Source organism: Podarcis filfolensis (assembly GCF_964270895.1).
Source record: "Podarcis filfolensis genome assembly, chromosome: 10".
Lineage (NCBI taxonomy): Eukaryota > Metazoa > Chordata > Lepidosauria > Squamata > Lacertidae > Podarcis > Podarcis filfolensis.
Window position 1 is genome coordinate 31,434,258 of NC_139612.1, and position 27,600 is coordinate 31,461,857.

General features: G+C 38.1%; 1 protein-coding gene and 1 long non-coding RNA gene across 7 annotated transcripts; one reads left to right on the forward strand and one right to left on the reverse strand.

The window, feature by feature from the left end:
• Positions 1-415: 415 nt before the first annotated feature.
• CPSF6 (cleavage and polyadenylation specific factor 6) lies at positions 416-27,001 on the forward strand. 6 transcript variants are annotated; one of them, XM_083574536.1, is made up of 11 exons: positions 416-619; positions 4,094-4,303; positions 4,903-5,006; positions 5,512-5,657; positions 6,086-6,259; positions 6,817-7,312; positions 9,259-9,351; positions 10,520-10,635; positions 11,766-11,919; positions 12,507-12,699; positions 22,225-27,001. In XM_083574536.1, the coding sequence occupies exons 1-10, from the start codon at positions 560-562 to the stop codon at positions 12,694-12,696; spliced, it is 1,743 nt and encodes a 580-aa protein (XP_083430662.1). In that variant the 5' UTR covers positions 416-559; the 3' UTR covers positions 12,697-12,699; positions 22,225-27,001. The 6 variants fall into 6 exon arrangements, with proteins under 6 accessions (XP_083430662.1, XP_083430664.1, XP_083430666.1 ...); XM_083574538.1 differs by having other exon boundaries at positions 12,510-12,699; XM_083574537.1 differs by having other exon boundaries at positions 452-619; positions 22,191-27,001.
• LOC310743994 lies at positions 13,507-22,192 on the reverse strand. Its single transcript, XR_014539314.1, has 2 exons — positions 19,089-22,192; positions 13,507-19,044 (listed from the first exon to the last, which is right to left on the reverse strand). It is a non-coding gene; the product is annotated as an uncharacterized lncRNA (long non-coding RNA).
• Positions 27,002-27,600: the final 599 nt, after the last annotated feature.

Sequence of the window (27,600 nt, forward strand, 5' to 3'; positions counted from 1 at the left end):
ATATGTGTGTGTGTGTGTGTGTGTGTGTAAATATCCTCCTCCTCCTCCCGAGGGGGGATATATATAATATATATATATATATATATATACACACACACATATATATATATAAATTTTAATATATATAAATTAGGCAGACAGAAAAGTACCTCGAGTCAGACCGTTATATATATATTGGCAACTCCAGCTCCACGACTGGGCACGGTATAGGAGACACCACGCACCCCCCGCTTTGTTTTTAAGGAACCTGCCTCCCAACCGCTGACGAATCAGAAGAGTGGGGAAATATAGCCCCTCGTTTGCTCTGAAGGGGTTTTCACGACCCAAGCAGGCCCCGCCCCCACAGCGGGCGTGGCAGCGAGGGGGGACGCGCTGCTAGTGCGCAGCTTACCCGCCGGAAGTTTCCGCGGGTTCGCGTCCGGAAGTGACGTCTCACGTCGCTCCCTGCGCTAAGCCCCCTCCTCTGTGGCGGCGGCGGCGGCGGCAGGCTGCGGCAGCTGTAGAGCCGGGCGGGGCTTTCGGCCGCGGCGGGGAGGCGGGGAGGAGGAGGAGGCGGAATATGGCGGACGGCGTGGACCACATAGATATCTACGCCGATGTGGGAGAGGAATTCAACCAGGTAGAGAGGCTCCGGGGGCCGAGGAGGAGGCCGGCGGGGAGGCCTGGCTGGGCTGTGAGGGAGGGAGAGAGAGGGAGGCTCTGACTGGCTGCGCTCGCTGCAGGCCTCGGCCCAGCGGAGGGAAGCCGCCGCCATTGTTGTCTGCTGCGCTCGCCGAGAGGCCTCTGCCGCTTTCCCGCCTGGCGCGCGGGGGGGGGGGGGAGCTCGTGTGGAAGAAGAGAAGGGACGAGGGAGGGGGCGCGGCCCAGCTTTGAGTGCGCGTCACCGCCGCCGCCTCCTCTCGCTCCCCTGCGAGGCCTCAGGCGCTGGAAAACAATGAGCCCGGAGACGGAGCCTCCTGCAGCGCTGTTGGTTGTTGCCCGCTTTCCCCCCTCGGGAGGAGGAGGAGGAGGGAGCCTGGAGCCCAGCGGCTCCAGCACAAGCAGCAGCCGCTTCCCCCAGGAGGAGGCTGCGACGGGGAGGCGTGACAAGATGTTTAGCCTCTTTCGGGAAGTCTCGGTCGGAGCGCCGGAGACCAGGCTTGCGAGAAGCCCAGGGCGCCGAGGGAGAGGGAAAGCAGTTCCCTCCAAAGGTGCTTCGCAGCACAGCCTCCCTTCGCGCCTCTTTTCCGTTTCCTGATCAACACGCGTGACGAGACGGCAGACGTTGCGTTTTCAACATTTAATAGCTCGGTTTGCACAGGAGGTTGAAGGCTATATGGGTATGTTTTTTACAAGCTTAGAAAATGGCAGAGGCTTTTATTCCTGTGAAGTCTATGAGAAATGGGGCAGAAAGGCAAAAAAGTAGAGAATTGTTTCTGTCCCGTAACCGTTTTGCCAATCAGTGTGGAGAAGCATCCAGTTCACTGAGTATGCTATTTGATGCTGGAAGGTTTGGTTTAGCTTCCACCATTCTGTGTAGTCATCTGTTCACCCATTTTTGTCCTTATTCTCTTATGTAGCCTCAAAAGAGTATTGTGGAGATTTTGAAAAAACTCACATTGAGCAAGGAAGTGTTCCTAGAATGCATTTCTATGCTATTTCTTTTGGAGTAGTTCTTGTGCCTTCCTTTAAAAGCATATTCTTTGTTTTCTCCCATATTTCAATGATGTTTCAAACTTTTTAGTTTTTGTTTCTGCTGGCGATGGATTAAAAAAGTTAACTGGTGAAACTAATTGTACTAAAGGGGAAAGGGGAAAAGTAACTTGAGTATCTGCATTCAAAGGCTGATCTTTTCATGTTATTACAGGTACTGTAGTTGTGTTTAGTAAAGGGAGGGGCACTACATGGATGAATATGCTAGGTCTGCCCCCTATTTGCATTCCAGTTGCTCTGTTCAAAGTGGGGAGCCCCCTGTCCTCCTTCAGGATTCCTGCGTTATTTAGAACCCTGGAAAATCCAGAGTTCTAAAATGTGCAAGAAACCTCTATGGGGACAGGAGGCTCCCTACATCAATCACTATCCAACTGATGGAGTTGGTGATAGAAACATGCAACCCAGGTGGTGGGTCATAGAGCAAGTGCACCTGTTCCTTCCCCCTCCTTCTATATGTACTGAAGACCTGAAGGGAGTGTAGGTGAACTAGTGTTCTGAGCTTGTGGAACTGACATACTCCATTGGATTGGAGTCCTTGGCCTTATTTATGTGTTCAGACTCCTCAGGTAGAAGCAAATGTGAGGAGAAGCAAGGGGACACTGAAAAGTCCGATCCCTCCAGTGTGTCATCAATACAGGGGTTAAAGTCCTTCGTGAATTGGAGGGCAAATGTCTCAATTGGGGAGTTTCTAATACTTGTGAAGGCTTCTGGATCCTCATACCTGACCTTGGCTCTCAAACTCCTGGAGGGCTTTATTAAATGTAAAAATGATGTCCTGGAGGGGACATAGCTTTGCTTCTTCTTAAAATTTATAAATTTAAATTTATAGTCAATTTATGACATCTGTTTATATGTGAGGTGATGAAACACCCTTTTAGAAGTTCTAGAAGTGTATACTACTGCAATTCTATTTTTCTGTTTTTAATTTGGTAATACATTCTGTGCTGTCAATCACTTGAAGTTTTACACAATTTAAATCAGAGTAACTATTATGCATAAAATATTAATAAAACTGTACAAACTCAGCCAGCTAAAACTTCATTGGCTAACTAAAAGCAATATAGTAGTTGAAAATTAATCCGTTCAGGCACCAAGAAATGCACTTTGAAAAAGCCAGTTTTACTTGGTGGCAGAAGACCATAGCAAGGAGAGATGAGCAAAAAAAATTGTGTGGAAAGCATTTCATGATCTAGGCGCCATCACATAGAAAGTTCAACTTTGTGGTCTCACTGTTTTTAATTCTGTAAAGAAAGGGTCACATAGCTTTCTTTATGGACATATGGTAATGTGGAAGTACATATAAATTGTTCCCCCACCCCCAAAAAAATCTGTGCAGGAGGTGTATGTGTATTTGTTGCTCAGTGAGATGCTATACTGTATTCATGTGTCATCATCAGGTAATCTGGCTGTCTAAATTGAAATGCAAATTGAACATTGTTTTTGAAGTTCACTGCACACATTTGCATCTGTTGTAGCATCTACACCTCTCATTTACACTATTGCAGACATAATAGGTCTCTTTGTTATCTGTCTCATCACACTTAGCAAACTGCAGTTCACCAAAAATTAGAAAGTAGTCGTGACAATAATGGAAAGAGGAGGCGTGTGTGGGTGCGTGCATGCATGGGTGTAGGTGGGTGGGTGTGCGCTGTTTCCTCATATATTTGGGAGAAAAAATGGATCCACTGTACTTTTCCGCTGAGTTAGCAAGCCATTGGCAGAGGATGACCCCTTCAAGTCTTCTACCAAAGTTTAAAGCTACTTTTGGCTACTTTGTAAAACCCCCGAAAACTTAGGGAAAAATCATCCTGTGTAGTTGGGCTCTTAGATACAAGTTTCTCAGATTGAGCCCTCTGGAGGCCAGAGAAAGGTTTTTGATGAAATTGGTGTAAGCCACATTGAGCCTGTGAAAAATGAATAAAAGATAACAGTGGTGCTTTAGTAATTAACACCTTTTAATGCAATGGCCTCTTTGACATGTGTAATGAACTATAAACTCTAGAATTCTGTGTAATTTTTTGAGCGATTCTATTAGGCTGTCTTGGTTATTGCAATGAGTAGGAGATTCATTGGATTAATAGATTTAATTCTTTTGGTTTAGTACTGTTTTGTTGACTTCAGTTACCTCTATCTTCAAGGTGCTGTGTTTTTTAAACACTGGAAATGAAGTTTTCACTCTTTGTTAATTTATATTTTACTTGTATTATTTGTTAATTTGTATTTTTAATTGTTGAATATTTTACTGTTTTTTAAAAAATGTAATATATACTACACTGGAATAAATATTCTGAAGGTATGGTATATAAATACCATTAAATAAATAAATAAATGAAGTTCTATTCAAGCCTCTCCAGAAAAAAATGAACTAAAAGTATGACATTCAATGACCCCTGTCTTCTAGGAGGCTGAGTATGGTGGGCATGATCAAATAGATCTGTATGACGACGTCATCTCTCCATCTGCCAATAACGGCGATGCTCCAGAGGATCGTGATTATATGGACTCTCTCCCACCATCTGTTGGAGATGATGTAGGCAAAGGATCAGCACCAAATGTTGTCTACACGTATACAGGAAAGAGAATTGCATTGTACATTGGGAATCTTACTTGGGTAAGTGTTACGCTAGTTATTGCTGCAATAGGAATTGTAAGAAACTGCATTAACTCAGACCATTGACCTATCTAGTTCACTATTGTCTGGATTAGGTGCAGCCCTCAAAGGCTTCATACAGACGAGATCGGGCGTGTTCAGGGTAGTATGGCCGTAGACCAAAGGCTTCATACAGACATGTTTCCCAGTCCTGCCTGAATGTTTTGCATGCATATTGTCTACCACTGAGCTGTGACCCTTTCTCTTTTGCTATAGGTAATGAGTGTAAAGTGGACTTTTGAGTTTGTAATCATTGCTTCTTAAAGTCTATGTAAATTAACAAATTCTTTGCTTATTTTAAACATAATTTGCTGAATTATATCACTGAGCATTAGGAATCTTTCCAGTAACTTTAGAAAACAATAAGTCAAACCAACTTAGCTTAAAAAAAGCTTTTATATCATATGCATCAGATGCACTTAGCGTCTGCTGTATTATCTGTTCCCTTGAATGGTGCAGTGGAAAAGTGATAATGAATGGTTTTTTGGATGTGGCTTTGCTTCTATTTTGTTTTTGCTATTATGTTCAGAAATGAGATTTCAATTACAAATATTTTCCAGTGGACCACAGATGAAGATTTAACTGAAGCAGTTCATTCACTTGGTGTAAATGATATTTTGGAGATAAAATTTTTTGAAAACCGAGCTAATGGCCAATCTAAGGGGTAAGAATTTTGTTTAAATTCATAATTCCCATTTTTGTTCTACAGTGTGACAGGACACTGTTTTTTTGCTTGAGAGAATGTAGCTTAAGAAGATGGTACAGGACTAGAACAAGATTTAAGGGAGGAGTAGTGAGCTTAACTGGACAGACCATAAAGGAAGCTGAGACTGTGTTGGTCAAGAAAAGGAATTGGTGAAGCAACTGGTTCTGAGTAAGGCATGAAAGCAGGCTTAAGAGACAAAAATGAAAGCTGGTTTGCTAGAAGGTTTGGGGTGTCTTGCTAATAGTAAATGAGGGTTACACTTTACAGAGTAAATTATTAGGAAATGTATGGTAGCCTATTACAGTTTGCTTATTTGGGGGTGAGGGAATTAGGTAATTCTTGAATCAAAAACTGACTCTTAAAAGTCTTCCTTCTAAAATTATTGTAAAACATTTCAGTTGAGTGACACTTTCTCAGGGCCCCATAACCACCATACATAATTCCCCCATCTATTTCTTTTCAGGTTTGCTCTTGTAGGTGTGGGATCTGAGGCATCTTCCAAAAAACTAATGGATCTGTTGCCTAAACGAGAATTGCATGGTCAAAATCCTGTTGTTACTCCTTGTAATAAGCAGTTTCTGAGTCAATTTGAGCTGCAGTCCAGAAAAAGTAAGTGTTGCTCCCAGCTACTCACAGTGAAGTGAAAGAGCATGTTTTGGACGGAAAAATTACCATTTTGCAATTGTGGATGTGTTTGTAGTTGGCTATTAAGTGCTGATAATCTGCTGACTAAGGCTTGGTTTACTGAAATGCAATAACACTGCTCAAACTATAGATTCTCTAGACTTTTTAAGAATATTGTAGAAAGACATGGATCTTACTTTCTCTAGTACTACTTATTTTTTTAGTGATAAAAACATGGCAGCTAATTTGAGTTCCTATACATTTGAAACATCACATTGATAAAGCATCATGTAACTGGTGAATCCTGGACCTATTCAAACTAGCTAACGAAAGTATAAATATAATAAAATATAAGAACAGCATAAAAATAAGCCAAATGTTGTATATTGAACACTTTTGTTTTCTTCTTTCAGCTACACAGTCAGGCCAGATGTCTGGTGAAGGCAAAGCTGGTCCTCCTGGAGGCAGTTCACGGGCAACGTTTCCACCAAGTAACAGAGGGAGGGGTCGTTTTCCAGGCGCCCTTCCAGGAGGGGATAGATTTCCTGGACCAGCTGGACCAGGAGGACCCCCACCACCTTTTCCAGGTAAAATGTTTTGTGTTATACATTGCTGCCTTTATGTATAGTTGAAGATACTGAAACTTGACTTGCCAGTTATTGCACTTTGTTTCTGGACAATAGGATTATTTTATATTGACATACATACTATACTGAATAAAAAAAACTTAAGTTAAAACACACACAGTATAAAAGAACACTATAATAAAACAGAACCACAAGTGTATAGTGTTAGTTCTGTTGATAATTGTTGCTGCAGTATTGGACATTTTCATTAGTCCCTCTCTCCCCTAAGTCTATACTCAAAAGTTATAAGCTTTATTGTAAAACATTAGAAACCTATGGTAGTTTTTAGCATTGGCGTGTTGTGGAATGCAAGTAGCTGGGGTAGATGTCATCTCTTACCTTTCCACCATGAGAATTGCCAGATTATTTGATAACGTGGATTCTTGTTATATTTAATATTCATATCCATATGTCAGTAAGCTTTCTCAATGCTCTTTACAAATGTTTCTGTAAATTTGGAGAAAGTTTTGCTAGAAGTAGTAGAAGGCATTATTCTTTCTTTCTTCCTTCCCATTTAGCTGGACAGACACCTCCACGTCCACCCCTAGGTCCTCCAGGCCCTCCAGGCCCTCCTCCACCTGGCCAGGTTCTACCTCCTCCACTAACGGGTCCCCCTAATCGTGGTGACCGTCCCCCTCCTCCAGTTCTGTTTCCAGGGCAACCCTTTGGTCAACCTCCACTGGGCCCACTTCCCCCTGGCCCTCCACCTCCAGTTCCAGGCTATGGTCCTCCACCTGGTCCTCCACCCCCACAACAGGGCCCTCCTCCTCCTCCAGGTCCTTTCCCGCCTCGTCCACCTGGTCCGCTAGGGCCACCCCTGACATTGGCTCCTCCTCCTCACTTACCTGGGCCTCCACCAGGTGCTCCCCCACCAGCTCCACACGTGAATCCAGCTTTCTTCCCCCCGCCAGCCAACAGTGGCATACCTACATCAGACAGCCGTGGTCCACCACCTTCAGACCCATATGGCCGACCTCCACCTTATGACAGAGGTGATTATGGTCCACCAGGCAGGTGAGTTGCTTTCCTCATTGATAGCATCTTTATTCCTCTTTAAAAACGCTTAATAAGGAGGCTTGATTTCCTTCAAGGAAGTAAGGTTACATCAGAAAAGTGTTTCTCAAATGTGGGAATAATATTAAACCAGTGTTCCTTAAATGTTTTGAGCTTGGCTCCCCTTTTATGAATGCATGATTTCTAGGGTCCCAAAAACCATCAGTTCCACAACAGACCGTATAGAGATAATTGATTGCTGCAGTGTACGTAGCTTGCTGCTGTGTGCAAAGATCTGTGAAGTGGAGAACTGATCCAACCCAGGCGTTGGGAAACAGAATGGAACAATATACAGTCGTACCTTGGATCCCAAACGCCTTGGTACTCAGACATTTTGGCTCCCAAACGCCACAAACCCGGAAGTGAGTGTTCCAGTTTGCGAACGTTGTTTGGAACCCGAACATCCAACAGGCCTTCTGTGGCTTCTGATTGGCTGCAGGAGCTTCCTGCAGCCAATCAGAAGCTACACTTTGGTTTCTGAACATTTTGGAAGTCGGATTCTGTTCAGCTTCCAAGGATTCTTTTCAGCTTCCAAGGTGTACATCCTAAAGCTACACCCCAAGAAAGCATCATTGGAACATAGCAGCAGCTTTTGCCAAATCATGCTCACAAATCCAGTGCAAAATGTATCCTTTGCTAAAGGATATTTAACCTACCAACATCTTGACTGACAAAGGAAAGAAGGCTTCAGATTCAATCCTATGTTGTCCCCTGCAGGCGTTTTGTGAACTCCCTAGGGGTGTGGGTGACCGCACAGTTTGAGAACCAGTGTTTTAAAAACAGTACTTAGACCTTCCTCATTTCCATCAGCTATGTACAGTATTTGTTTTGTTTTGTTTTCATTGGTGGCTTCTTTTATGTCTTTAAACAAATCCTACATTTGTAAGCTCCCCATACCTGTGTGTGTGTGTATGTGTATGTATAATTACCTTTTTAATGTTCAGCTATTCAAGTTTTCTTCACCAGCTAAAAGTTGCAATTTAGTTCCTTTAAAGTAAATCACAGTGTAAAGATTCATATAAATGTACGTTCTTTTAAATGAACAAATTTTGGTCTCTAATAAGAAAACACTCTGTGCGTCAGCTTGAGATGTCCTGCTTTACTTTCTGCTTATCCTACATCTTCCTTGCAACTCCAGTGACCTAGAGTAATCTTTGTATGACTACTCTGATGGATTCAGACAACCATATCAGATGGCAGACAATATGAGGAATCATTGAGTTGTTTTTTAACTGAAAGAGGAACCCCAATTGTTGATCAAGTTTTATTCAGGAGATAGTTAAATTCTGTGTCTTCACTCAACTTGCGAGTTATCATTATGGGTGAAATCCTTAGAAATCCCATGATGACCTTATGTCAGCTGCTGTATCAGTTGTCTACATCCACCTTTTCTTTTCCAGACTTACATAATAAACTCCTGTTGGCTTACCCTTTGCTGCTAATTTCCCTTTGTTGCTGTTTGTCTTATGTTCATGTTATACCACATTTTTAGACGTTTATAGATTGTGATATATAAGAATCTACTTGCATGTTGTGGCATATAACAGAGGCTTTGTTGGGATAATTTTTTTATCAAATAACCTTCCTAGTCTTTTACTTGAGAACATTGTTTCTAGCTTTGCTAATTGGTTCATGGAATTACTGTCTAAAATTTAAAATGTTATCATTCAGCTTTTTAGAAATTTAGAGCATTTGGCATAATAACTTGGAAGACTATGCTGAGAACCCATAGTTTACAAAACCAAACTTTTTAATATTTTGTATATCAAGATAATACTCTAATAAACAAGGGAGGGCTGAGGGGGTTGAAAGCAGAAGTAGAATCTCTGCACATAATGTCCAATATTTTCATGATGATCTCAACTACAGTCCATAACTATATTTAAATTGTCAATTATATATCATAGGCGTTTCACTGGAAATAACATGCCCATAAGAGAACAATTACATATGCCATTGTATTGGAGACAAACGAAAAATAATACTCAAAACGCAGGGAGGTATGAATTTTTAGACATTTCCTCTTATGCTAAATCAGCTATAGGATCTTGATCCACTTCTTGCTCTTAAGAGGATAGCATTGCTTATCATTCTGCATTTTCTTTCTACCAAAAGAACTAACACTCGCAAGAAAACATTTCTTAAAAGCACGTAAAGCCATATAATTTTATAGTGCTGGAAGGAATATGGAGAACATAGTCCAGTTGGTGTTCCCCTGCTGATTGGAGGTATCCATCAGCAGAACAGGAAGAGAGGCAACTTTTGGCAATTCCTCCTCACTCCTTAGAGCTGCTGCCTCCCCATCTTCTTCAGAGGGTTGGTGAATTGAAGACTGGCTGATAATTAATTTCCTTCCCATTCATCTGGCAGATGTCTTCCATCAGCAGGTGAACAGCAACTGGTTACCACCAGCAAAGATTAAAATCTCATCCTAAGGCATGACTTCCTTTCTAGCTTCAGTAAATATATTACATTATCTAGATTAGTGTGTGCCACAAAGAAACTGGAGGAGGAAGTTGGGTGGTACATCCTGAGGCATAGTAGAGGTGCCTGTAGGAGGAGAAAGGCCTTCTCTAGTCTTGTTGTCATTCTCCAGATGTTCTGTTTAAAGCAGAGACTGGCAGATGTTGCAGAGCTCAAGGGGGCATAAGCAGAATAAGTATATTTCTGTCACTAACTTCAGTTAAGTAAATAGTTAACTACTGGCACATTATGCTTATGTTAAAAGCATGAATATCTTTAGAGAACAGAGCATTCTTAATGCTTGGCAACATTTATTCATTATGTTCACTATGACAGATTAGAGTATATGCTGAGGACAGAACTCTTTGAAAGACTCGTTTACTGATTTGAGCAGGCTACAGATCTCTCTGCCTCAGTGATACATATACATGCTTGACAGATTTGTAACTATCTGTTGGAGCTTTCTGAAGATGGAAAGCAGAACATAAGTAGATTATCTGACATTTCACACTAATAACAGAGTTGTTGCTGCTGTGGTAGTGTACTTTTTCTCTCTAGCCTGCAGGTTTTGCATTGTAAATATCTTGGTTTAGAAAAAGCTTCCTCTGATTTGTTGTTTTGCTTAAAATTGCATACTAGAATTGTTACAGTTGTACTTCCCTAACTCACTGGAGGTAAATGTTTTGAACTTGTGTGTGTTTGCAGAGAAATAGATGCTGCAAGGACGCCTTTAAGTGAAGCAGAATTTGAAGAAATCATGAATAGAAACAGAGCTATCTCTAGCAGTGCCATTTCAAGAGCTGTATCAGATGCAAGTGCTGGTCAGTATATTTTCTTTATGATTGTCTGATGTGATATCTAGGACTGTCTCTGCATACATACATATGCCTATCCACTAAAATAATCTGATGAGGCCCTTCTGTGTGTTTCCACTTTCTAAAATACAGGTGTTGAGAGCACATGACCGGCCTTTTTCTGTTGTGGCACCCAGAAAGTGAATTCACTGCCATTGGACGTTAATTCCTCTCCCTTATCTTAGTGTTCTGCCATCAGCTAAAAGATTACGCTTTCAGCACACTTTTAGCTATCTGTTGCTTAAAGTAATACTTTTCTTAGCTTTATGGGCTATTTTTCTATAGCTGCTTTGTAGCTTTGCTTTCTTTTGATGATTGTTGACATTATTGTAACTTACTTTAGTTATGAATGCCCCCTGAGCACTTCCTTTTGGAATTGGAAAGGTCTAATATAGAGCATGTGCCTAGATCCTTCAAACGGCAGTAAATGTGTGGTTTATACCACTTCCGACTGAATGTGGGGCCTGCATAATTGAATGCTCCCCTACCAAAAAACAAAGTACACAGAGAAAAGTAGTATACAATGAAAATGCTAGAGCAAGAACACTTTTCCATTCTATTTTTTCTAATGTAGATGGTCACATACTTTATGGAGGACTATTCAGTCATATTAGCCTCCTGCTATAGTAGTCTAGCTCACCCATCACATTAAACCATCGTTTGAAACTGTGGTTTAATATGAACAAGCAGCATGCTGGTACACGCTGCTCAAAAGTTCCTGTGCCATTCCTCTTTTCCACTTTTGCTGCTACTGCACCACAGATGAAACAAGCGTTTGGCTTGTCATGTTGCTTGTGGTTCATTCAGAGAGAAGCAAATCATGAGCCGAAGTTTAGGCAATGTGACAAGTCAAAAGAGTCTAGTTTGTTTTGTCTGTGGCATGGAAGGGTGTCATGGGAACTTTTGAACTTTTGAATGGCATGAACTCACACACTACTCGTTCACATTAAACCATAGTTTGTTTTTAAACTGTGGCTTATTGAAATGTGCGGACCAGGTCAGTATGAAGTGGAACAATCTATGTTTGAAACAGTTGAAGAAGGCTGGACAATGGGAAGGGGTAAACTGTTCATTCACATTGTTTTATCCATTTTCAGCGGAGTATGGAAGTGCTATAGAAACCTTGGTGACTGCAATTTCATTAATTAAACAGTCCAAAGTATCTGCTGATGATCGTTGCAAAGTACTTATTAGCTCTCTGCAAGATTGCCTCCATGGAATTGAGTCCAAGTCTTATGGTTCTGGGTCAAGGTAAACCTTTTGTATAAAAATGGGGGAAAGTTTTGGATAAAGTTCCAGATAAGAGTTGTGGGGCTATATTAGGGAATGGACCTAGTTAAGTCATTCAATGTACTTAAGTCTATGGATTTTATTGTTTTTATTTTATTCTATTCAGTGTGTGACTTGGATATCACTTAAAATAATTAACTTGATGTAGCTCTAGTTTTTGTAAAGCTTAATTTCATGGTTAGGAAAATGCAGGTGTAATTGAAAGGTTAGTTTCTAATGAAACCACGGTTGAACAACTTCACAGTATCTTAAAACCTAATTAAACTGTTGAAAAAAGCCTTTGGCTTTGCAAAGGCTCCTAATGTAGCTTCGAGATTTAAAAGACAAAAATAGAATAAAAGTCATGAAATCATATAAACAACATTAGCAGCAGAACTATTACTTAATGATAATATCACAGTGAACCTAATTGCCAAAGTTCATCTAAACAATTTCTTTGTATCGAGACAGGGTTCTTCATACCAAAGGAAGCAAACAAATTCAGTGTGTTGTGTTTATTGCAGCAAAATGTTTCAATTTGAGAGAATTAATGAAGTAATTCCTTTTAGAAGACGTGAGCGATCAAGAGAGAGAGACCACAGCAGATCAAGAGAGAAGAGCCGGCGCCACAAATCTCGTAGCAGAGATCGTCATGATGATTATTACCGGGAAAGAAGCCGTGAACGTGAGAGACATCGTGATCGCGATAGAGACCGCGACAGAGAGCGCGATAGAGAACGAGAGTATCGTCATCGTTAAGAGGTAGGTATATTCATCTTTTAATGATGCTTTAAAAAACTTTTTATAGTTTTATAGAATAAAGGTTTATGGTATGTTATATTGAACACTTTCCTGATATTGATGTTATATTCAGGTAAGTGTTAATATCTTGTCATTTCTCTTCTCTCCCCCTCCTTTTGCTAACTGAAGAAATACCTTCTGGTGTGTGAAATGTGTTTGTGTGATTTTGCTGTTTTAATGGCAGCCTGGTACTCATTACATTTAGCAGTTCAAATTTACATGAACTTTCTTTCAGGCTTTGGGGTACCATTTAGCACAGTGGTCTTGCCTACATATATCTTTGCATGGTAACAACATGCCAAAGGTGGCTACTGGGAAGGTTTTTGATGGCACTAGTGACCGGGGTAAATTGCCGCCACTATTGTAGTGCAACATGTTGTGACATTGCACTGATAGTGGAATCTAGTATATAGTCCTATGAGGTGCTGTATTATTTGAAACAGAATCACATAGTTAGGCCACAAGTCTATTTTAAGTTGCTTTAATCCAAGCATTTGGCTTTTGTTTTATATTAATCATAGTCAGAGGAAATACACAAATTGTGTAATCGGTACCTAAATTCCTGTATATCTCAACTTTATGGATTATTTAACACATAGATCATAGCCCATTTTCAGTTGCCCACAATATACATCAAACCCACAAGTATTCAGACCTTAGGTGTGGCTGTTACGCTAGGGTTTCCTGTTCCTCTTAACGCTGGTTTCCAGAATGCAGGTTGTACAGTTGCATATTCAAATTAATAGATATTGAATGAAGTTCCAGCTATTTTGTGTTGTTTTTATTGGAAAGCCTAGTACCAAGATTCAAAGAAAAAGACTAATGAATTTCCAAGGGGGAGTAGCTTTGATTTTTTTTCTTGTTACAGTAGCCGCCTAATGTGATATGGCAAGCCCTTTTTATGGTATGGGTGGTTTGCTTTTAAAAGAAAAACAAAAATCCCACTGGCCTGCCCATTCCATTAGGCTTCTAAAGTATAGCTTTGGATCCTGGCCTAGGTGTCAGCTGAAAGGGAAACATAATAGTTTTGAATAAGTTTAATAATTGGTCTAAAACATTTTGTGTCCTTTGAGTTTTATAATTAGCATGAAGCTGAAATTACTATTTTATATAAATCTTTCAGTTACACAATTTGTAGCACATCCAAGCTTTTCTCATTAACTCTTGATGTTACTGTTAATACAGAATACATTTTCTTTGGTTATAATCAGTGATGACATTGCCCATATGGTAACAATGGGAATCTTCAGTTTGATGATGGGAGTTCTTATCGCAGACACTTAAAACCAAAATAATGTGTTACATGTTTAGAAATCAGTGCCAGAAATATGAAATTACCTTCACAGTCACAGACCAGTATACACCATCATTTCTAAGCATAAAATTTTATGTCCCAATCTTTTAACTCTGGAGGAATTAATTTGCATGACTACCAGGGTATTGTGAGGGTGATTGAAGAACCGTGGAATGTTTAAAACACTAAAGCAGTGTTGGGTTTTGTTTTAGAATAGCTACATTTTCATGTTTGTGTACTCGTACGCTACACACATGGATATAAGTCAAATTTGTCCCATAACAAAATAAGCAGTATTTGATTTTGATTTGAAAAGGAATTGGGATGCAAAATGTCTGCTAAAAGGAGATAGGATTTAAATGAAGTGTTGTGTTTTAATCACATCACTGTAAAAAAAAAAAATCTGTTCCTTAAAATGGTCTTTTGTTTCTGTAAAGTAAAACCTGTGTTCTCTTGTAGATGTTTATTTTGGGCAAAGCTTTAAATTTCATGTACTTATTGTACTTTTACAATCTGTGCTATATGGTGCAAAATTAATATAAAGAAAGTTGAAGAAACAGTCATATTCTGAGGTGACCATAGAACAGTTAGCTTAATTTACTTTTATAGACACACACACAAACACACAGTTAAGCTTATAAGGTTTATTTTTCACTACTTATGTGAGAGATACAATTTTCCATTCCAATTTGTATGTTCATCTAAAATTTCATTACACTGTCTTAAAGATTATACTTTTATAATGTTGGAAGGGTAAAGGTGACAATTTAAAAATCATAATTTGATTTTTACCCACATCTATGCCCCTTTAAACCTAGACACTGTTGTGCAGACTAGTCACTTTATTGCTATAATCTGATGAACTATTGTCTGTGTTCTCTAGTGACTAAAGATTTAAGTAGATATGCTGTGCTTCCAGCAGCAGAATGACATAACTTTTCTCCCTATTATTTGTTGAATTGGTGAATGATGTGAAGGTAGTTTATGAAGGGTTGAATCCAGAGAAATGTCCATGTATCATAGCTGGTGGAAGCTTCCACCCCACCCCTCGTGGGAAGGGGTCATCACTGAATGGGGTGAGTTCTAGCATGACAAGCTGGGACCAAAGAAGGAATGTCCAAAAAGCAGGCAGAGATGACTTTGTAAGTGGGAGCTCTTGCTTATGAAGGTTACTTCTGCCCAGATTACCGGGCTCCCTCTTTCCTCTCTGTCCCCCACGCCACAATCTATTCCATTACGTAATATCCCACAACTGGCAGGGGAGCCTGGGGCGGGGGGTTGCAGAGGGTGGAGAGGTCATCTTCCACCAGCCCCATTATTTACACATTTCTCCAAATCCAACCCGAAGTAGAATTTATTGTTGAATATTTGTAGCAATTCACTAAATTTTATCTGTAGTGGAACAGTCAGATATTTTGATCAGTCACATTGGGGAGCACTGTGAGAAGTTTTGCACTACTTCTTTTGCAAGAAAGTCCATGGAACAGTGCAAATGCATGTTGTTTTCCCTCACAATATTTTGGATCCAATCCATTGCCACCCTCACTTTAGTATATTCATAGAGATGAGCTGAATCTCTGAAATCAGATGTACCATTCCATCCTTCTTGTTTGGTGGTTATTGAATGGTGCACTGAATGATCCCATAGTGGGTTTCTCTTCCTTTAATATGCTTATACTTCATGATGTGTGAATTGACAACATATTTCTAGCTACTGGGTTATTTTGAACGTGTTCATGAAACTCTTATCATTTTTTGTTACGTCTTTTGTATAATGTCAATATAAAAGTACAAGAAAATTGTGAATATTTTCAGATGTACCTATTTTCTTGTACTGATCTGCTAGAAATTTCTGCAACTTATGTGCAAACCACAAGCAGATCATGAACATGTTTGTGTTGGGTCATATTTAGAGCAAACGTTAGCAGCAAAGGTTGAATGTGTAGCGATAGAACAGTAACAATCTTAGGACTGCTTCAGACATGAAAACTAAATAATCACATGCGATAAGGTACATACTGATCTCATGCTTTATCCTAAGCAAGTGCTCTTCTGTAGGAAATTCATAATGATTGATCTTAGGCTCTGATGTGAATAAAATAATACATCAGCTAAACTGTCAGTTTTTAGAAGTCTAAATGCTACATTCTATTTGTTAATTTGTGGTTATTAAAGTTTTTAAAGTCAAAGTAGATTGGTATGGAATTGAAAAAGAATGAAGCACCCTAATGTTGATTGACCTGTATGTTGAGTTTGAGCCCCTTTTTTGACATAACACTTTTCTGTATTCTGTTCTCAAACCACCATAAGCAAAACTCTTCAAATGCTAGGAGTTGTTTTAGTGTGCCAACCAAGAGGCCGGTTTGTATAAAAAGTGATTTGTTGTTCTTTTTTAAGTGTGTTCACAAGCTGTCTTTTATATGTGTAGTAAGAATACTGAAAAAATATTGTTACAAGTCTGTGTTTATGAGAGGTAATTGAGTGAATGCTCCTGTTCACACCCTGTGATGTATGTTGAAAATATGTAGTGTTTGTGAACATGGTTTACCCTTCCTGAGCCCGCCTTCCATCCACTCATTGGACATTATGCAGGTATGAAATCTAAGCCCATAGGTCAAATCTGTGAGATCCCAGCCTCTCAAAAACAAGCAGTGAAGGTCACATCACTCCAGTCCCACTTTGCACTGTGCATACACTCTATACACACTAAGGCATTGAAGTAGGGCAATTATATGTTGTGTGTCAAATGAATACAACAATATTATGAGGAAGTTAATTACTTTCTGTAAGGACTAGTTTTATATATTTTCCTTGGTTTTAAAAATCTTCATTCCTAAAATACATGTTGCTATTTGTATTTGAAACTCACATTGTTTTTTGAAATTCATTGTAGGAGGCCATATGGTTAAACATCATTTTTGCTGTAACACATTTATTTATAGTATTGATTGCACTGCTGCTATTTGGAGCTCATAGGTTACAAATTGCATTTGCACAGTAAATAATTCAGTAAATAATGCAGATAAAACCACCTACCATTTCTGACAAATTTTTAGTGTTAATTGTGAAATAAATAAGTACTTGCTGGTATAGTGCATAATCCCCAACGTGTTAAAATTTGCTGTTAAGTTTGTGTTATGGGCTTCATGAAAATCCAGTTTCCTCATTGTCTGTTTTTCATAATCGTTAGTTAGTACAAATTACTTTGTTCAGTAGATGTACAAGAAGCTGTATTGAAGATCCTCAATCCTTTCTAGTTTGAAGTGGCTTAATTTTTGTGATGGCAGGGTATTGAAGTTGTTGGGAAACCTTATTTGGGAAGTGACCTGGCCTGAAACTCTTGTTTATTGTGGTTTGAGAACAAATTGTGTTTTGTTTTTTTTAACAAAGAAACTTGTGTATTCACCATTTTACTTGTTGCAGTCTGAGTTATACTAGTCTTTGTCATGCCTCAGTGTGAACATATATATATAAAGTAGACTATAACTAAATTGTGACATATGCAAAAGGGAAAATGGCTTTTATAGCAAACCCTTAATGAGAGTATTTTTGTGCATTGAACTGGGTTGTCACTACTAAGGGTTTAAATAATGTGCATTTCTGACTAAATGTATTGTAATGCTACAAATCTGCAAAATTCCTGTTACTAGAGTAAGTGGAAGTAGCTTCAGAACTGTGATCCAAATTTATTAGGCAGATTAGCACATTTTTTCACTTGGAACACACAACACTAAATTGATAGCTTTTACTGTGCCTAGTTAATAATTTTTTTGCTGTGTCTAGTTAATAAATTGAGTAATAAGATACGGTTTTATGACAGCTTAAGCAGCTGGGGAATTGGTTGAATTCATTTCCCCCCACACCCCTAAAATGCTGTTGAGTGTTAAGGTTAGCCTGATACACATATTAAGCACAATAGTTGCAGGGGGAGAGATGCCAAAATATGAAAGACTAGTTATTAGAAAAATAGCTTGTTGTAAATAAAAGTGCAAACCTAAAGAGTCACAGAATATTGACTTGCAATTTTAAGTTGTTGCATCAGTGTATGATTGAAAAACAAGATTTGTGTCCAGCGCTGCAGCTCTGCTGGTGCAATGGACTTCTGTCACACAACAAAGTCTCTCTAACTTGTCCCCTCCATACCCCCCCACCCACCCTCAAACTCATATCTGGAGAGTTAGGGGACCCACCAGAGCAGATTGGGGGTTGAGGAGAAGTAGAAGTTCCATTGTGCCAGCAGAACGCCGCTGGTGTAGCATTGGATACAAGCCTAAGTTCTTGTGTTATAATATGAATGTTAGTCTCATTTGTATGACGTTCGATTTACAGCTATGGACTTGGAACTTAGTGAATAAGGTAAAAGGGAAATTCATTCTCCTGCAGATATAAAAATAAACTAGGTTTAGGGGTTGTGTGTGGGCCATCGGTGTCCTTCACCTTGCATGAATTTTCCCCTGCCTCTTCTCTGTATTTGGCCTACAGACCTAGATTGTTGTCAGTGCAGAGGACATTCTTCAACTCATTTTTGACAACCTATTTTAATCAGTGTTCTCAGGTGACTTTCGGAGCACAAGGATGATTCATTTACCTAGGTTTGGTGTTACAAATGGTCATTGCTAACATAAATTACAGTGAGGGGGGGAATTGATGTAAGACAAGGAATTGGCTAGGAGGGGTGAGGAGATGCATATGATCTTACTTCCAGTTCCTAAACCAAGCTTATTTTTATATCTTCACTGAGGTGATTTAGTAATAAGGATTGCTTGGGTACTCAAAGGAGTAGCTAGGGTTTTATTGCTGTTTAGTGATGTTAATTGCACATCCCTTTGAATAGCAAAAAAGTCATTACTTTTACAGCTTCTATCTGCATATCGCAGCAGAGAAAAAGTTACCTTGTGAACACATTCACCCAATTAAAATGTAAATTAAAATGTACTATAATTCAATTTTATAATTTGATTTTAGACAAGAGACAATACCTTGTGAAGAAAGGAGACTGGTTTCCTACAAAACTCATATTAAAAATAAAATTATTGGTGCTTTTTATAATTTTAACAGGAAACTAGAACAACTTCACTGAATAGCAATATTCATATAAAGCTATTAACTCCTTGTCTAAATCACTGCAAAAAGAATTTATGCTTGTAGCCTATTTTGTATTATACCATTCATTTGGGTGTAGCTATTATAGATTACTGCAATGGAATTCAGTAAGTCTTCACTAACCTATTTATGTTAAAATACTTTTAAAGAACAGAATGTGTATCAATTCATGATAATCCCTAAGATACTTTCCACGTAATGAAATCTAAAATTTCTTGTATTGACAGTCATTTTAAAAATGTATTTACTGTCTCAAATGAAAACTGCTACAGACACATAGCACATTATGGTACAACAATGAAATTCTTTTTTCCTGTTCAGAATTCCTTTAGAAGCAGTAAAGACACTTAATACCAACAGAATATAAGAGTGTTGCAAGAGTGGGAAATCCTAATATGCAGTTTTGCAGCTGTCATTTCACTCTTCTGAAACTGAAGTGCACTAGCAACTTGTTTTTCAGTTGGCTGCTATTGAAGAACAATATGATGCACCTTACTGTTAAAAGCCAGCTTTAAAAGAACTAAGGATTTGGTTATGTCAAAAAGCAGAATACTTAGTCATTACTGAATACTTGAGAAACTAAAGAAATTATCCTAATCCTGCCTATTGATTAGTTCTATAGCCTAGACTTTATTAAAAACAGTATGTGGGAAGAGGAAAACTCCTTTAGTTCTCATTATTATCATAAATTTGTTTTCTAATCTAAATAGTTTCCCCCCCCCCTAAGGGTGACCTTATGACAGCTGCATACTGCTATATGTTCTGACTATATTAATATGCCTGAATTTGAAATGACTTATTGATGTGCTTCTTTGCAAATTTGATTTTAAGCTATTTTAAAAGCTTTTGGAAATATATGTGAACCACTGAAAAACAACTTACTGCGTTGTAGTTATTAAAAGTTTTGCATCATCCTAAACCCATTTCTTGGAAGTATGTTCCATTGGGTTCAGCATGGCTTACTACTGAGGAAGAGTGCGTAGAGTTTAAGGCTGCACTCTTACTGGGTGTAAGCACCATTGAAATTAGTGGAGCTAGCTTCTAAATAAAGTTGGGAATGGAAAATGTATGTTTAAAGTTATCTGAGTAATGTTTGTGCATATATGAGCTATTATCTATTTACTGTGGTTTTTACATAAGTAGTTCTGATTCTTCAACGTGATGGTTTTTAATACGTAACTGTTTACCCCTCCTCATATCTTTGGCATAATGTTCTTAAGGAAGGCTCTGCAGGCATGACTGCTGTAGGTACTACTTGCTTTCCAGTATGTATGTGTTAACCTGCATCTAAAGAAACCCTGATTGAACTAGAGTTCTCTGATGCACAAATATGAGTAATCGGAGATGCAGATACAGTCGTACCTTGGTTTTTGAACAGCTTAGTTCACAAACAACTTGGAACTCAAACGTCACAAACCTGGAAGTAGGTGTTCCGGTTTGCAAACTTTGCCTCAGAAGCTGAATGTGTGGCGCGACTTCCGATTGGCTGCAGGATGCACCTGCAGCCAATCGTAAACCACGCCTTGGTTTCCAAAATTTTCAGAAGTCGAACGGACTTCCGGAACGCATTCTGTTTAAAAACCAAGGCATGACTGTACTTTGTTTCCTAAGAGTAATGGTGGTAGTATATGCAGCAGTAATGTCAATATTAGAAAGTGTGGAGCTTCCTTTAATCTTATTGGCCAGCATCCAAAGAACTCTGAAAGGTGGCTTTGAACTTGGGTTCCTGCTTCCACATCACCATCCCTTCACTCTGCAGTGGGGCAAGTTTCTTTGGAAACAGGGAGATTTCAAAAATGTTTGTGTTATAGCATGAGGTCTGCAGCTCAAAGTGGGTTTTTTAAAAAAAAATGTATAAACAAGCCCTTGGGTTTGCCTAAAATAGCTTTTTGGATCCTGGCCATTGATTTTAGTGTAGCTTGCATCCCATGAAAACTTCATCAATGTCTCTTCCAAAGCACAGAAAGACGCTAATAGTTATAGGATGAAATGGTACAGATCTCTTGCTATAAAAGAGTGACAGTATTTGAACTGGTCTAAACATTCCAAAGAATGACAATCACTAATGTGGCTGTTGGTTATAAACATACTCATGGAGATTCTAACCAAGTAAAAGCTGGTCACCCATTACCTCCAGCCATGCACCAAACTGAGCCATACTCCCCTCATTTTTTTCACATTTATATTTGAGTATATGAATCTGTTATTTGCTGCCTCTCTGGCTTCCACTAGTTATTCAGTACTGAATGTGGACAAAAGGGTGAGATCAATGTAACAATTTATTTTTGTGATAAAGTTCTGGCTTACATTTTGTGTGTGCTATTTAGCTGTTGCATAGCTTCATTTATGATCTTACAAATCAGCTAAAACTAATGTAATACACCAATTTGGCTACCGCATTATCCTTTGTTTTTTCTTACTTTTCAGCAGAGGAAATGTTCCTCTTTACTAGTTTTGTAAAATGGAACATTTTCTGTAGTTATCAATGGCTGTGCTTGGGTGCCAAACTAAACCACACTTCAGTGTGATGTGAATAAATCTAGGCAAGCCTCAGGCCCATGCACACTCCCCCCCCCCCCATCCCTCCCACATGGTCAGAAGGGAAAATGTAAAGGTTTCCACTTTTGCTTAGCACAGTTTGCCATTCTATCCAAACTGACAAACTATGGTTTTCCATTGACTTTTTTGAAACAAGCCAGTGTGAAACAATTGTAGTTAAGTGTGTTAGGGTGAAATGGCAAATCTGGTTAAGTAAAGGTGGAAATGAACTCTTCTGAACTATTATTCCCAGTGGACAAATGCAACTCTAAGGCTCACCTAGACACTTTCATGTCATACTGAACTAATGATTTAGCATGACATCTGAATGCTGCCAATGATTGATTTTTTCTGCATTGCTGTAAATTTTTGGACTACTTTCTTGAAAGCTGTAGTTTAGATTATTTTCGAGCCAGTAGCAGCGGTCTCATTATTTACATTTCCATTATGCTGAAATTGGCGCACGATTTGTGTATGTATAGTTAAACCAACATTTTTTGTTTGCTGTGGGACGTAGCAAAATCTACATCACAAATTTTGACACATTACAGCTGAAGGAAGAGGAACACCTCACCAGACAAGAAACTTAACTTCACGGAAAGAGGCTTGTCCAGCAGTTTGCTTCTTGTGATCGAACAGAGCCTGTAAAGATTCATGGATAAAATGAACAGGAATAGATCTGAATAAGGCAAATCTGCATACATGGTAACCAGTAGCTCTCTTACCTTTTTATGTTGCTTAGCTGTTTTATTTGAAGGAACCTGTGTGATTTAAAACGTATAGCTTTTTGCAACTTTATTACTGGTTATATACATTTGACAATTAAAATGTGCAAGCAATTGAAAAAAGTCTAGTAAATGCTTGTTTTTATAGTAGTTCTTGTTTAAATGTTCAAATGATAATGTCTGTAAAGAGCATCAATCTGATTACAATAGATGTAGTGTTGTAATAAACTGTTTAATGGGGCTGATGTGTAAAGCTGTTCCAAGTTATTTGATGTTTACACCTCAGGGAGCGTCTTGTGTTCAGCAATATTTAATGGTGTTATAACAATGTCTCTAACAAAACATAGCATATTTTTTGCATATGCATCAACTTGTTGTATTTGCTGAATGATTAGCAGTTGTCAAACACTTGATATTGATACTAGAATAATGGTTACATTTTATTTTAATTTGTAGCTTTTTTGCATAGATGGCTTGTGAATTTGCTGAAAGGTGCGCAAATCTGTAAAAACTGTAGATTAACATTCTGTAATAATTCAAATAGACTGAACTTTCTTTAAAGAATATGAAGTCTGAAGTTGAATTCTGGTTTACTGAAGCCTGTCTGTTGCAATATGCAACACTCAATACTTTGTTCAAGCATACAATTGGCCACTTTTAAATAATGCTGCAATAATTTACAGTTTTTAGTGCTAATGCTGTGTCCTGCCTCTAGAACACTAGTCATTCTGTACTTAGATATATATGCCAGTTAAGTAACTGAAGAAAATGTTTCTCCTTAAAAATAATAATCAAGATTTCAAATAAGCTTTTTTGAGCAACAAAACTTCCTGTCCATAAAAAGAAAATGCATACATATCCCTTGTATAACTAATAGTGTAATAATTTGCCCTAACAAATAGTTTGTGATCTAATGCACCCCACAAACTAAAGAGAGCACATTTTAATCATAGGTTTAGCACATGTTGCTTGATTGTGGACTGTTTTCTTTTTAAAATACTTTTTTTTTTCAAATTTTGCTAGTTCCTGCCTACTTTCTAATTATTTCAATTATAGTTTTAAAAGTTTGTTGATCAAATATTTGAAGCATTATGACATGTAATACTCAGTAAAATTACTTGTGGTATACAAATACTTGGATATTAAATTAAATGAAGACCACTTTACATGTTTTAATATCAAACTCAAGTTTACCATCAAGCATACCCTTAACAGAACCGTGACCAATCCCAACTTCCTAGCCAGTGCACTTGTGTAATAGATGTGTTTACAAACATGTTCGTCACATTCCCACTTTACTTATTTAGGTGTACATATAAAATATTTTAACTGTATAACAAAGACACAGTGTATCAGTCAGACCTTAGAGACATGTATAAAATCACACTGTTTGTGTCTTACTAAACATGGAAGCACTCAAGTTACCGTCTCAAAGGCTGTATCCCAATACAACTAAAGATTTATATAGTTGAAAGAATCCGCTTGACATTTGCAGAGCTCAGGTCAATCCAGCTGATTTACTCTTTCCTGGCCAATATTGTTTGACTTGTGTTTAATAACTGGAGTAGATGGTTATTTTAACTATTAGCCATTTTGTACGCTGACAGTTTTCTTATGGTCCATTCATGCTTTGTTAATAGATTTCCTAATTTGCCACGTTTCTTATGTGAGATGTTGGGCTTACTTTGAAATATTATTTTGAACCCACAATGCTTTACACAACTTGTTTATCTGACAATAACGCCTAAATTCATTTTACTTTTGGGTTTGATTATACACAGAAATCAAAGTGAAGTGAAGCAAAATATCAGGGATTTCTCATTTGCATGACTTTTTAGTCCTACGAAACCTGATAATGTATACATTGGGGTTGTTTGTGCAGGGATGAATGTGAGTTCTGTCTATGGATAACTCCAGGTAATCAGGAAATTGGATGTTGCTGCAGTACCTTGCTATTGTATGTCCATGTTGGGGTGGTTGTTCCAACTCTAAGAAATCCAATGTAGTATTGCTTTTAACTAGCTGGGATGTGGGCAGACAATCTGGATTAAATTGTACTGGAAATAGCTCAAGATGGAGGAAAAACAGGTAAGTTAGGCGTGCAAATGCTATTTGAGTAGTAATTTCAAATATTCAGTAACCAAAATTAAAATCATTTAAAGTCATAATTTAGCTTTCTGTATGAACCCCGGAGATACTGTTGTGTATTCATTGTCTTACATTTTCTCCTATAGCGATTTCCATTGCTGGCAATGGAGCTGCCAAAAATCAAACCATGAAATAACTTTTTGATATGTGTAGGCTGAACATTTAACTTGTGTAAGTAGTAAAGAGTCATAGTAGTTGTCTTGTGAGTAAAACTTGTTTTCTCAAGAACTCTTCTCAGTTTTCTCAGTAATTTTTTTAAAAAGGAGTCCAAAGATGTTTAGACAAAAAAAGTGAAAGCATTTTACTTGTGATAATCTCTAGAAAGAAGTTTGTGCATTTATCTCCAGCCTGATAAACAATGCTCCTGATGAAATAATATTGTAAATAGTTACCAGATAGTAAACTAAAATCTGAGTAGTGTCTTGGTTGCTACTGCAGTGGGCTTTGGTGGCTATATTAAATCTGTTTCTGTTAAGAAAATGTAAATAAATTTCAGGAGGTACTTAATAATCTGTATATAGGTTTTAATAGATAAAAGTGATAGCATTAATAGCTATTTTAAAATAAATTATCTGACTGGTGGCCTCCTCCTGGATAGTTGTGCTGACATCTGCCCACAGTGGTATTGTAATAAAAGTTTGCAATGTTGTGCAGTGTTGCAGAAGTTGCTATTTCTGATACTAACTAGAAATTACAACTGGCACTGCAAACCAAAATAACTTTTGACTATTCGATGTCTATTTAGTTGTATATTTGAGTGCTTTCTCCAATAACATGAAAGCAAGCTTTAAATGTCCTGTGTATTGATTGACTTCAGTTAAAAAATCCATGTAAATATTGGACAAGCTTTCATTTTTCACTCATGTACAGTTTAAGCAAACTTTTCCAAGTTTTATATATAGGATCTTAGTCACACTGTTTACTTGGTAGGTATTTAATGATGCAGAGAACATATAGCCTTAAAATGCAGCTTAAAAAAGTTACAGCATTAAGCATCCTCTGTAAAATTTACAATTTTCTAATGTTTGAAATATTCATAGTTTTTAGTAATCTGAGAAACATGTTAGTAGAATAGACTGGAGTTTTTGAAAATAAGAAAATTATTAAAAACCTGATTTTTAGAAGGGAGGAAACAAGCAAGATGCTTTAACATGTTAGGAGTATTTTATATATTGGACTTTAGTGCTCCTTATAATTTTATACATACACAGGAGCAATCACATACATATCCTAGAATCCATGAATCTCATTTCAAGCTGCTCTCTCTCTCTCTTTGTAGTTTCAACTTTTAACTTGAAACAAAAAGAATGCCACTGCCCATAATACTGTACTGTGTACTATTTAAATAGCTTAGCTTTCAAGCCTTTTTGGCTCAATATCCAGTTGAAAACCAGGTTTAGTCAACCATCATCAGGTAATCTAGTTTCTGTCAGCTGAGAAACTTTGTGTTGTATCCAACCAAAGCTCTACTCAAAGAGTAGGCCCATTGCAAATTAATGGACCAAAAATCAGTAATGTTCATTGATGTCAATGAATCTTCTCTGAGTATGACTGGTGTTAGAGACATCCCTTGTATCCAAAAGCCTATTCAGCATCCAAATTCTATTTGGCTGTAATGGAGGAGGATTTAGCACTAAAACACGTCTGGGCACACCTGTGATCTCGTCTTACACAAGTAGCATTAAATGGGTGAGTTTTCTGACACCACATTAGGGACAGTTTCTCACTTCATGCTAAGCATCATTTTCAAAACCTTCAGCTAAAATACTAACCCAAGTCACCACTGAGAGTAGCATGTTGTACACACTTCTTTGGGGATGAATTTCACATTGATAGTTTTTTTTTTCTGATTGACTTTATAAATGTAATACAGTGGTTTACGTTTATTCATTGCAAGTGTATTGCATTTAAAATTCATTTTTGTCAGTGTTTTATTTTCCAGAGTGCCTGTGGAACAACTATTTTCCCTTAAAGATTTTTACATGATTTTGGTTGGGTTTCACTACATTAAGTTTTGCCCAAATGTGTACTCGCAAATAAAGAATAATAATACCATTTGCTATAGTTTGTAAACAGTTGCTTACATTACAGGTTTCAGGTTTATTGGTATGCAAGCAAACCTTTTTTTTAATGGGCAATGGCTTTCTAATACCTGAAGGCTCAAAGAACATCTTGGTAGTGTTGAGTTTCTGGACACTCAAATGTCTTCAGAAGGTAAGAAGAGGGTGTCCTTTCACATTAGCATATGTGATTTTTTTGTTTTTAAAAATGCGAACTCCATCTCAAACTTTGGCTTGTCAAAATTCTTTTCACTTCCATATATTTTAAATTAAATTACCTTTCCTTCCAGTCTTTAGGCAACTATTAGGAATTTGCTGTCCAACCATTTATTGGTCTTTAAACTGCAAAAGAAGTTACCTTGTATTGAAGAAAAATAAAGTGCATTTTTATGAAAGCTTAAGTCTGCCTTGTATTATGTTTATGCAAAGTATATGGCGTTTAAAAAAATTAAAGTGTACACTATTTAATAAGATTGGGGTTGTGAAATATGAAGCGGCTCTTACTAGGAATGAAAAATGACACCTGTTGAACAAAGTAGCTTGAGAGAGAAAATGGAAACAGTAGCAGGTTATGGTACCTATTAGTGACAGTTTTTAGTCTTCATCAGTTTCTGCTGCTGTATAGAAACAGCCAACTTGACTGCTATTTAACTGCTGGAATGGGAAAGCCTCAGCTGTTGGTAATACTGTATATACTAAATCAACAAAGACCTAAGCAGCTTACCAAACACTAAGAACAAGTTGATTGTGTAGCCTTATTGGAGTTCACCGATTGGGTCTGCGTTGCTCCGGGACAGGAGGAAGGAAGTCAAATGACACTGAGTTGGTTCAAAGAAAGAGTTTATTCTGCTCTCCGGATAGCAGAAGGCACTTGCGTGATCAAGTCCACAGCAAGTCCAAAGAAATGACAGGTTTCATGCAGTTTATATATCCTCCAGGCACCCTCTCACTCCTCCCCTAGGAGCCCAACCACGTCGGCCTACGTACGCAGGTT